The 13,176-nt window shown below is 39.5% G+C and overlaps 1 protein-coding gene across 1 annotated transcript in view; it reads right to left on the bottom strand.

Annotated features, from left to right (window-relative positions):
* LRBA (LPS responsive beige-like anchor protein) overlaps positions 1–13,176 on the bottom strand; it is a 732,049-nt gene that overhangs the window by 647,306 nt on the left and 71,567 nt on the right. Inside the window, exons 3-4 of the mRNA XM_030878183.2 lie at positions 8,327–8,558; positions 8,008–8,108 (exon numbers count right to left, since the gene is read on the bottom strand). Of these exons, the coding sequence (XP_030734043.1) occupies positions 8,008–8,108; positions 8,327–8,558 (333 nt within the window). The remainder of the gene's footprint in view (positions 1–8,007; positions 8,109–8,326; positions 8,559–13,176) is intronic.

Genomic DNA, 13,176 nt, shown 5'->3' with positions numbered 1-13,176 from the left:
AATAATTATCAAAATGTTCCCAAATTTGATGAAAATTATAAGCCCACAGATGCAAGAACCCCTAATAAGGATAAATACAAGGTAAACCACACCAAGAAACATAATAAAATCACTGAAAACCTTAAAAGCAGGCAGAGAACTAGAGTTCAATACAAAGAAGCTAAAGAGTACAATCATTTTAATACAATAAATTAGAGTGTACAATTGCAGAGCACAAATTTAGATACACTTAAACAGAGGCAGATTAAGGATCAGCTGGCTGAGTAGTTGCTGCAGGCAATGATTTCTAAAGAGCTCTAAAATAAGCCTAGAAATGCAACAAAAACGGAGAAAATATTTACTAGTATTCCTCTAAGGCATAAGTAACTAAACAGTAGGAAGAAACAGTTTGATAAGGCACCTGGAGTTCAAAATCAGTTGACCACTACCACCCATTGCAAAGGACCAGGAAATTGCATCTAAAGAGGGCGGAGCCAATTAGCACAGTGCTTTTGTTCAGTGAGTGGGTTATTCAAGTTTAAACTACTCAGACTGATACAAAGAGAAGCTAGATGCTGCTACCCAACATTTTTATTTCTCTGTCCTTACCCTTTTCCTCTAATTTAATGTTGAATTTTTATGTTGAATTTTAAAATATTGAAATTTTAAAAAAATAAAAATTATTTAAAACATTTGAGGAAGGACCAAATTACCAACCTGCCTGGAACACCCAGTTCTCTTCGTCCACACCTGTGTCAGGTGATGGCAAAAGTAGCTGTGGGGGGGGGGGAAGGGAAGATGGCGGAAGAGTAAGAGGCGGAGATCATCTTCCTCCCCACAAATACACCAGAAATACATCTACACGTGGAACAACTCCTAAAGAACACCTACTGAACACTGGCAGAAGTCCTCAGACCTCCCAAAAGGCAAGAAACTCCCCCACGTACCTGGGTAGGGCAAAAGAAAAAAGAATAAACAGAGAAAACAGAACAGGGACGGGACCTGCACCAGTGGGAGGGAGATGTGAAAGAGGAAAGGTTTCCACACACTAGGAAGCCCCTTCGCGGGTGGAGACTGCGGGTGGCGGAGGGGGGGAAGTTTCGGAGCCGCGTAGGAGAGCGCAGCAACAGGGGTGCGGAGGGCAAAGCGGAGAGATTCCCGCACAAAGGATCGGTGCCGACCACCACTCACCAGCCCGAGAGACTTGTCTGCTCACCCGCCGGGGCGGGTGGGGCTGGGAGCTGAGGCTCGGGCTTCGGTCGGAGCGCTGGGAGAGGACTGGGGCTGGTGGCGGAAACACAGCCTGCAGGGGGTTAGTGCACCACGCCTAACCGGGAGGGAGTCTGGGGAAAAGTCTGGACCTGCCGAAGAGGCAAGAGACGTTTTCTTCTCTCTTTGTTTCCTGGTGCATGAGGAGAGGGGATTAAGAACGCTGCTTAAAGGACCTCCAGAGACGGACATGAGCCGCGGCTAAAAGCACGGACCCCAGAGACGGGCATGAGACGCTAAGGCTGCTGCTGCCGCCACCAAGAAGCCTGTGTGCGAGCACAGGTCACTATCCACACCCCCCTTCCGGGAAGCCTGTGCAGCCCACCACTGCCAGGGTCCCGGGATCCAGGGAGAACTTCCCCAGGAGAACGCACGGCGCGCCTCAGGCTGGTGAAACGTCCCGCTGGCCTCTGCCGCCGCAGGCCCGCCCCGCATCTGCACCCCTCCCTCTCCCCGGCCTGAGTGAGCCAGAGCCCCCGAAGCAGCTGCTCCTTTAACCCCGTGCTGTCTGCGCGAAGAAAAGATGCCCTCCGGCAACCTACACGCAGAGGCAGGGGCAAATCCAAAACTGAGCCCCGGGAGCTGTGCGAACAAAGAAGAGAAAGGGAAATCTCTCCCAGCAGCCTCAGAAGCAGCGGATTAAAGCTCCACAACCAACTTGATGTACCCTGCATCTGTGGAATACCTGAATAGACAATGAATCATCCCAAATTGAGGAGGTGGACTTTGAGAGAAAGATTTATTATTTTTTTCCCCTTTTCCTCTTTCTGTGAGTGTGTATGTGTATGCTTCTTTGTGAGATTTTGTCTCTATACCTTTGCTTTCACCATTTCTCCTAGGGTTCTTTGCGTCCTTTTTTTTTTTTCTTGTAAAAAAATTTTTTTTCTTAATAATTACTTTTTATTTTAATAACTTTATTTTATTTTATCCTCTTTCTTTCTTTCTTTTTCTTTCCTTCTACCTTTTCTCCCTTTTATTCTGAGCTGTGTGGATGAACGGCTCTTGGTGCTGCAGCAAGGAGTCAGTGCTGTGCCTCTGAGGTGTTAGAACCAACTTCAGGACACAGGTCCACAAGAGACCTCTCAGCTCCACATAATATCAAACGGTGAAAATCTTCCAGAGATCTCCATCTCAACGCTAAGATCCAGTTCCACTCAATGACCAGCAAGCTACAGTGCTGGACACCCTATGCCAAACAACTAGCAAGACAGGAACACAACCACACCCATTAGCAGAGAGGCTGCCTAAAATCATAATAAGTCCACAGACACCCAAAACACACCACCAGATGTGGAGCTGCCAACCAGAAAGACAAGATCCAGCCTCATCCACCAGAACACAGGCACTAGTCCCCTCCACCAGGAAGCCTACACAACCCACTGAACCAACTTTAGCCACTGGGGACAGACACCAAAAACAATGGGAACTATGAACCTGCACCCTGCAAAAAGGAGACCCCAAACACAGTAAGATAAGAAAAATGAGAAGAGAGAAAAACAAACAGCAGATAAAGAAGCAAAACAAAACCCCACCAGATCTAACAAATAAAGAGGAAACAGGCAGTCTACCTGAAAAAGAATTCAGAATAATGGAAGTAAAGATGATCCAAAATCTTGGAAATAGAAAAGAGAAAATGCAAGAAACATTTAACAAGGACCTACAAGAACTAAAGATGAAACAAGCAACGATGAACAACACAATATTTGAAATTAAAAATACTCTAGATGGGATCAGTAGCAGAATAACTGAGGCAGAAGAACGGATAAGTGACCTGGAAGATAAAATAGTGGAAATAACTACTGCAGAGCAGAATAAAGAAAAAAGAATGTAAAGAACTGAGGACAGTCTCACAGACCTCTGGGACAACATTAAACAAACCAACATTTGAATTATAGGGGTTCCAGAAGAAGATGAGAAAAAGAAGGGGACTGAGAAAATATTTGAAGAGATCATAGATGAAAACTTCCCTAATATGGAAAAGGAAATAGTTAATCAAGTCCAGGAAGCACAGAGAGTCCCATACAGGATAAATCCAAGGAGAAACATGCCAAGACACATATTAATCAAACTGTCAAAAATTAAATACAAAGAAAACATATTAAAAGCAGCAAGGGAAAAACAACAACACAAAAGGGAATCACCATAAGGTTAACAGTTGATCTTTCAGCAGAAACTCTGCAAGCCAGAAGGGACTGGCAGGACATATTTAAAGTGATGAAGGAGAAAAACCTACAGCCAATATTGCTCTACCCAGCAAGGATCTCATTCATATTTGATGGTGAAATTAAAACCTTTACAGACAAGCAAGAGCTAACACAGTTCAGCACCACAAAACCAGCTTTACAACACATGCTAAAGGAACTTCTCTAGGCAAGAAACACAAGAGAAGGAAAAGACCTACAATAACAAACCCAAAACAATTAAGAATATGGGACTAGGACCATACATATCGATAATAACCTTAAATGTAAATGGATTAAATGCTCCCACCAAAAGACACAGACTGGCTGAATGTATACAAAACAAGACCCATATAAATGCTGTCTACAACAGGCCCACTTCAGACCTAGAGACACATACAGACTGAAAGTAAGGGGATGGAAAAAGATATTCCATGCAAGTGGAAACCAAAAGAAAGCTGGAGTAGAAATTCTCATATCAGACAAAATAGACTTTAAAAGAAAGACTATTAGAAGAGACAAAGGACACTACATAATGATCAAGGGATCAATCCAAGAAGATATAACAACTGTAAATATTTATGCACCCAACATAGGAGCACCTCAATACATAAGGCAAATGCTAACAGCCAGAAAAGCGGAAATCGACAGTAACACATTCATAGTAGGGGCCTCTACCACCCCCCTTTCACCAATGGACAGATCATCCAAAATGAAAATAAATAAGGAAACACAAGCTTTAAATGATACATTAAACAAGTTGGACTTAATTGATATTTATAGGACATTCCATCCAAAAACAACAGAATACACATTTTTCTCAAGTGCTCGTGGAACATTCTCCAGGATAGATCATATCTTGGGTCACAAATCAAGTCTTGGTAAATTTAAGAAAATTGAAATTGTATCAAGTATCTTTTCCGACCACAATGCTATGACACTAGATATCAATTACAGGAAAAGATCTGTAAAAACTACAAACACATGGAGGCTAAACAATACACTACTTAATAACCAAGTGATCACTGAAGAAATCAAAGAGGAAATCAAAAAATACCTAGAAACAAATGACAATGGAGACACGACGACCCAAAACCTATGGGATGCAGCAAAAGCAGTTCTAAGAGGGAAGTTTATAGCAATACAATCCTACCTTAAGAAAGAGGAAACATCTCGAATAAACAGCCTAAACTTACACGTAAAGCAATTAGAGAAAGAAGCACAAAAAACATCCAAAGTTAGCAGAAGGAAAGAAATCATAAATATGAGATCAGAAATAAATGAAAAAGAAATGAAAGAAACGATAGCAAAGATCAATAAAACTCAAAGCTGCTTCTTTGAGAAGATAAACAAAATTGATAAACCATTAGCCAGACTCATCAAGAAAAAAAGGGAGAAGACTCAAATCAACAGAATTAGAAATGAAAAAGAGGAAGTAACAACTGACACTGTAGAAATACAAAAGATCATGAGAGATTACTACAAGCAACTCTATGCCAATAAAAAGGACAACCTGGAATAAATGGACAAATTCTTAGAAATGCACAACATGCCAAGACTGAATCAGGAAGAAACAGAAAATATGAACAGACCAAACACAAGCACTGAAACTGAAACTGTGGTTTAAAATCTTCCAACAAACAAAAGCCCAGGACCAGATGGCTTCACAGGCGAATTCTATCAAACATTTAGAGAAGAGATAACACCTATCCTTCTCAAACTCTTCCAAAATATAGCAGAGGGAGGAACACCCCCAAACTCATTCTACGAGGCCACTATCACCCTGATACCAAAACCAAACAAAGATGTCACAAAGAAAGAAAACTACACACCAATATCACTGATGAACACAGATGCAAAAATCCTCACCAAAATACTAGCAAACAGAATCCAACAGCACATTAAAAGGATCATACACCATGATCAAGTGGGGTTTATTCCAGGAATGCAAGGATTCTGCAATATAGGCAAACCAATCAACGTGATACACCATATTAACAAACTGAAGGAGAAAAACCACATGATCATCTCAATAGATGCAGAGAAAGCTTTCGACAAAATTCAACACCCATTTATGATAAAAACCCTGCAGAAAGTAGGCATAGAGGGAACGTTCCTCAACATAATAAAGGCCATATATGACAAACCCACAGCCAACATCATCCTCAATGGTGAAAAACTGAAAGCATTTCCACTAGGATCAGGAACAAGACAAGGTTGCCCACTCTCACCACTAGTATTCAACATAGTTTTGGAAGTTTTAGCCACAGCAATCAGAGAAGAAAAGGAAATAAAAGGAATCCAAATCGGAAAAGAAGAAGTAAAGCTGTCACTGTTTGCAGATGACATATTATACATAGAGAATCCTAAGGATGCTACCAGAAAAACACTAGAGCTAATCAGTGAATTTCTGAAAGTAGCAGGATACAAAATTAATGCACAGAAATCTCTGGCATTCCTATACACTAATGATGAAAAATCTGAAAGTGAAATCAAGAAAACACTCCCATTTACCATCACAACAAAAGGAATAAAATATCTAGGAATAAACCTACCTAAGGAGACAAAACACCTGTATGCAGAAAATTATAGGACACTGATGAAAGAAATTAAAGATGATACAAATAGATGGAGAGATATACCACGTTCTTGGATTGGAAGAATCAACATTCTGAAAATGACTCTACTACCCAAAGCAATCTACAGATTCAATGCAATCCCTATCAAGCTACCACTGGCATTTTTCACAGAACTAGAACAAAAAATTTCACAATCTGTATGGAATCACAAAGACCCCGAATAGCCAAAGCAATCTTGAGGACGAAAAACGGACCTGGAGGAATCAGGCTCCCTGACTTCAGTCTAAACTACAAAGCTACAGTAATCAAGACAGTATGGTACTGGCACAAAAACAGAAACATAGATCAATGGAACAGGATAGAAAGCCCAGAGATAAACGCATGCACATATGGTCACCTATCTTTGATAAAATAGGCAGGACTGTACAGTGGAGAAAGGACAGCCTCTTCAATAAGTGGTGCTGGGAATACTGGACAGGTACATGTAAAAGTATGAGATTAGAACACTCCGTAACACCATACACAAAAATAAGCTCAAAATGGATTAAAGACCTAAATGTAAGGCCAGAAACTATCAAACCCTTAGAGGAAAACATAGGCAGAACACTCTATGACATAAATCACAGCAAGATCCTTTTTGACCCACCTCCTAGAGATGTGGAACTAAAAACAAAAATAAACAAATGGGACCTAATGAAACTTCAAAGCTTTTGCACAGCAAAGGAAACCATAAACAAGACTGAAAGACAACCCTCAGAATGGGAGAAAATATTTGTAAATGAAGCAACTGACAAAAGATTAATCTCCAAAATTTATAAGCAGCTCATGCAGCTCAATACCAAAAAAAGAAACAACCCAATACAAAAATGGGCAGAAGACCTAAATAGACATTTCTCCACAGAAGATGTACAGATTGCCAACAAACACATGAAAGAATGCTCAACATCATTAATCATTAGAGAAATGCAAATCAAAACTACAATGAGGTATCACCTCACACCAGTCAGAACGGCCATCATCAAAAAGTCTACAAACAATAAATGCTGGAGAGGGTGTCGAGAAAAGGGAACACTCTTGCACTGCTGGTGGGAATGTGACTTGGTACAGCCACTATGGAGAACAGTATGGAGGTTCCTTAAAAAACTACAAATAGAACTACCATATGACCCAGCAATCCCACTACTGGGCATATACCCTGGGAAACCATAATTCAAAAGAGTCATGTACCAAAATGTTCATTGCAGCTCTATTTACAATAGCCCAGAGATGGAAAAAACCTAAGTGTCCATCATCAGATGAATGGATAAAGAAGATATGGCATATATATACAATGGAATATTACTCAGCCATAAAAAGAAACGAAATTGAGTTATTTGTAGTGAGATGGATGGACCTAGAGTCTGTCATACAGAGTGAAGTAAGTCAGAAAGAGAAAGATAAATACCGTATGCTAACACATATATATGGAATTTAAGAAAAAAAAAATGTCATGAAGAACCTAGGGGTAAGACGGGAATAAAGACACAGACCTATTAGAGAATGGACTTGAGGATATGGGGAGGGGGAAGGGTAAGCTGTGACAAAGTGAGAGAGTGGCATGGACATATATACACTACCAAACGTAAAATAGCTAGCTAGTGGGAAGCAGCCACATAGCACAGGGAGATCAGCTCGGTGCTTTGTGACCACCTGGATGGGTGGGATAGGGAGGGTGGGAGGGACGGAGACGCAAGAGGGAGGAGATATGGGAACATATGTATATGTATAAATGATTTACTTTGTTATAAAGCAGAAACTAACACACCATTGTAAAGCAATTATACTCCAATAAAGATGTAAAAAAACAAAAAAGTAGCTGTAGGGGGCTAAATGCTATTCTAACTGATCTCTCCCCCTCAATTTGACATTCACCCCCTGTGCAACAATATCAATTTCTTAAAAGCTACTAATATGTTTGGGGAGGGGAACAGTTTCAAATATCAAAGAGTATTTAAGCTTACCCATTGTCCTTTATCTCCTTGAAGTTTACTGAAGAAGAGCTTTAGTTCTCGAACTGTCAAATTGTAGCTAGCCAGCACTCCCAACATGTCAACTAAAAGATCTGGAAACAAAGAAAGCAAAAAATAAAATAATAAAGCTACTTATATTTCTTGAAAGATTAAAATATATGGTGCTTACTTAACAGTTTGGACACTAAAGTTCCAGGTACATGTTAGATGCTCAATATTTATTTTAATAAATATTATTAAATAAGAAAAATAGAGTACTTAAGAATCAAACTTCATTTCTTCACAACCACTGTATTATGGAAAGTCATACCTGCTATCATACTGTCAACTTTTTCAATTTTCCCAAGCACTTTCTCAACAAGGCCTACTTCAGTGCAGATCTGAAGATTTCGTATGCTTTTCTTCAGAATGGCTGTAAACATGCTCCAGACTTCTGCTTGGCAAGTAACATCACATTTCTCTAATAGGTCCACCATACAGATGATACTCTCACCTTCTTGAATAATGAAATTCATTTCTAAATCAAATTGCCCTCCTACCAACTTCCAGGGGCAGGAGGAAGGAGGGGGAAAAAAAAGAAAACATTAAAAGCATTAGTACTTCTTCAATATAACTAGAGTACACTCCTAAGCTTTAGATTCACGTAACTATCCATATACATTCTTCTCTTCCCTGGTAGTCTAGTGATTAGGATTCAGTGCTCCCATACACATTCTTCTCTACCCCCTACAACAATAAAACGATCTTTAATACATACACACACACACACACACACACACACACACACACACAGCTCTAAAAAAAATAAAGCTTCTAAAGAAATCTTCAAGTTAAGATAGCACAAAGTCAAGCGAGACTTAGAATATAAAAATGGAAGTATTTTCAACAAATGGAGGATGTTTAGGTAAATCACTACCACTGCCCTGATACTAATAAAGATCTAACTTAGCTCTATAATTGCTTCTAATTCAATGGTTCATTTATGAATTAGGTAATCTGTGAGCTACTCACAGCAACCTAAATGTCCTTTGCTACTTATACATGTATGAGCTCACAGCGAAAATGAAAAGCTGAAAGAGGCTTAGAGTGGACACAAAACATGTAACTTTTACTTGTCAAATTCTTGGTTTACTACACCTATCCACTTTGATCCCCCCGTCAATAATCAGGATAACTCAAACTTAGTCACACACTCAAAGTCAGTAATCAAGAAAATTTATTTCATTGATATTGCTATCAGAAAATCTACCCAGAGAAAGCTGTACTGACCTATTCCTACCCTGCCATCTCACCAATAGCATTCTCACAGAGGGAAAGTTTTTTAATTTTAACAAACCCCAATTGTTTAAAGGAATTAAAATACTTTTAGAATTACCTTTGCAGGCCTATCTTTTTTAACTAGATTTTTTTAAAGATCTCTGTCAGAACAGTTACATACGTGATTCACCTACACTCCTGTCCTTCTGAATACACCTTCATTTTTCATTATGCTTTCCTAAACCTAAAAGGTAGGCAAGAATTAGGAGAAAGTGAATTGTACAAAACAAAATCCAACAGCTCATAAAAGAATAGGGACTACCTTGGTGACGCACCAGTTAGAACTCCGTGCTCCCAGTGCAGGGGACCCAGGTTCGATCCCTGGTCAGGGAACTAGATCCCACATGCATGCTGCAACTAAGAGTTCACATGCCACAACTAAGGAGGCCGCCTGCCACAACTAAGGAGCCCATCTGCCACAAGTAAGGAGCCGGCAAGCCACAACTAAGGAGCCCATGAGCCGCAACTAAGGGGCCTGCCAGCCGCAACTAAAGGAGCCCATGAGCCGCAACTAAGGAGCCCATCTCCCACAACTAAGACCAGGCACAACCAAATAAATTTTTTTTAAAAAAAGAATAATAGACATGACCACGTAGAGTTTACTTCAGAAAAGCAAAGATGGTACAGAACTAGGAAATCAATTAAAACTCCTTGCAGCCAGGGACTAATATGCGTCCCAGGTTCTGTCAAAGATACACACTGGCATGAGAAAGAAAAAATGGAAAAATGAAAAACAGGAGGCAGTATCTGCATGCAGGGAGATAAGAATTCCTAGCAAGCACAGTCTTAAAGGCTTTTGGGATTTCTAGGAAAGCTCTGGCAGAGATTCTAGTGTACAATTCTTTGCATAATCAGTAACATGCAGCATAAGGAGATGACAGATGGGTTTCTGCTAAAAGAGTCCCTTGGTGTGATTGGGCCAGTTCTCCTAGCTACATGGTCCTGGCTATGAAGTATACGTGCTTGGTTCCCTAAGTGCTCCCCAAAATTCTGTAAGCTACATAAGAAGTGTAATAGAGATATTTTTTTTTGATTTTTTGATTATTTGTGACTATTTTTTGCTTGTTTTATCTTTAACTTTTTATTCTGAAATAATTCAGACATTCAAAAATTGCAAAATAGGGCTTCCCTGGTAGCGCAGTGGTTGAGAGCCCACCTGCCGATGCAGGGGACACGGGTTCGTGCCCCTGTCCGGGAAGATCCCACATGCCGCGGAGTGGCTAGGCCCATGAGCCATGGCCGCTGAGCCTGCGCGTCCGGAGCCTGTGTTCCGCAATGGGAGAGGCCACAACAGTGAGAGGCCCGCAGACCCGAAAAAAAAAAAAAAATTGCAAAATATACAGTTCCTGTATACCCGTTAACCAGCTTCCCCTAATGTGAATATATTACATCATCATAATACAGTCATTAAAACAAGGTACAATACTACAGATCTTACTCAAATATTGACACTGTCACACTAATGTCCTTTTTCTGATCCAGGATCAGCATCCCCTTAGTCTTCTCCAAACCGACACAGTGGCACAGGCATTCTTTGACTTTCATGAATTTGACACTTTTTAAGTGTATTTGTCAGTTATTTTATAGACTGTCTTCCAGTCTGAACATTTCTTCATGTTTAAATTCAGGCTATGCATTTTTGGTAAAAATACCCCAGAAGTGATGTGTGTCCTTCTCGGTGTATCATTTTGGATGGTACCTGAAGCCAGTATGTCTCGCTATTGGTGAAGTTAGCTTTGATCACCTGCTTAAGGAAGTGTCTGTCAAATTTTTTCCATTTTAAAGTTACTATCTTTCACTTTTAAATTATTAAGCATTCTTGTAAAGAATACTTTGAGACTATACAAATATCTTGTTTCTCATCATACTTTTTAGCGTCCATCGATGGATCTTACCTGCAACTGTAAATACTGTGGCATAGCTAAATGGTGGTTTTATATTTCCATCAAACTTTCTACGTTTATTAATTTTAAAAGACTTTCTTTAATAATAAAATACACCAAAAAAGCCAGCATTATGTCCACATAGGAAAATTGGAATGATTCTCATGAAAGTCAGAAATAAGACTAGGATGCACTATCATTACTATCATTTGATATTATTCTGGAGATACGGAAGTCACATTTGGTCAAAAGGCAGCAACATGTATAGATATCAGAACAGAGGATTTAAATTCCAATTATTTTCAGATATGATATATATCAGAAAATTGAAAAATTACTATAAAAGACAAAATTATTTGGTAATGAAACTACTGATTACAGTTAACAATATGAATCAAGCTCAAAAGAATTACGCTAAATAGAAGAAAGCACAAATGACGACCTTAACAACTAGAAATTTATTCCACAGATATATTTACATACAAGAACTTCATTTTAGCATTTTAATAGAAAATAGAAGAAACAATACCTCCCCCAAAAAAACACATTATAAAGTAAAGTTGTGTTTAACCATATAATGGAATATGATGCAGCCACTGAAAAATGAGGGAGCTCCATTTGACAGAAAAAGATCTCTAAAATACATTGTTTAGTTGAGAAAACTGAAGTGGCAAAAAGCATGAGAGTGGGCTACAATTTGAGTGTAAAACATATACATGCAGACATATGCCTAAGAACAATACACAAGAAACTAAATAGTGATTGCCTCTGAAGAGGTAACTGAGCATCTGGGGAACGAGGGCCAGGGGACAGTTTGTAGTATACATACACTTTTGGACATCCTCCACACAGATCTGAATAGGTCAAAAACCTAGTTGCAGGACTTCCCTGGTGGCACAGTGGTTAAGAATCCGCCTGCCAATGCAGGGAACACGGGTTCAAGCCCTGGTCCAGGAAGATCCTACATACTGCGGAGCAACTAAGCCTGTGCACCACAACTACTGAGCCTGCGCTCTAGAGCCCGTGTGCCACAACTACTGAGCCCGTGTGCTGCAGCTACTGAAGCCCGCGCACCTAGAGCCTGTGCTCCGCAACAAGAGAAGCCACCTCATTGAGAAGCCCGCGCACTGCAACGAAGAGTAGCCCCCGCTCACCACAACTAGAGAAAGCCAGTGCGCAGCAACGAAGACCCAATGCAGCCATAAATAAATAAATAAATAAATAAATTTATTATTTAAAAAAAACCTAGTTGCAACTAACTTAAGTTACCTTACCTTCCCCTTAACATTACTTACATCAATCTTTCATTTTGATCTGTGTTTATTACCATCAGTAACCACCCTTCCAAGAAGCTGTAGAATTAATTTTTGAAAGTAATTTCCAAAAAACCTCCAAATATTTCACCAGATTTTAAATTGAGTTTATACTGTGAGAGCAGTATCCAGACAGGTGTTTCAAATATTTCTCCATTGCTTTAAATATTATAAAATATGCCTTTCAAGGAGAAAATTGAGGACAGAAATTGGTACATACAAATATGTGGCATATTTGATATACTATATATATGCATATCTATTATACCTAAAAATCATGCACAGGGTCTACAGTATGTCACATTAACCCTTTCTAATAGTTATTTGAAACTGATCAACCTTCAAAACACAAATTTGTTTCCAATGACAGGGATCATAATCCAAGTCTAGGCACTGGCTAGTTATTATGTGAGCTGTAGTAATGGCTGTGCACTACAAAATGTAATCTTCCCAAATGTCACAGTAAATTATGAATATCTGAGCAGCCTAATGCACTTTACTAGCCATGAAATGTGAAAATGTAATCTTATTACCTTTTTTATGGTTGTATTTTTTTGAATAATGTAGCCTGGAAACTGATGTATAGTCTTTTTCTGCATTTTAGCATGATTTGGTCTCCTTTGCTATACAGAACGTTTTTCAAAACT

The sequence above is a fragment of the Globicephala melas genome, chromosome 5 (genome assembly GCF_963455315.2).
Source record: "Globicephala melas chromosome 5, mGloMel1.2, whole genome shotgun sequence".
In the NCBI taxonomy this organism is placed as follows: Eukaryota; Metazoa; Chordata; class Mammalia; order Artiodactyla; family Delphinidae; genus Globicephala; species Globicephala melas.
Note: the sequence above shows the minus strand (reverse complement) of the source record. Positions and strands in the feature narration are given on the sequence as shown.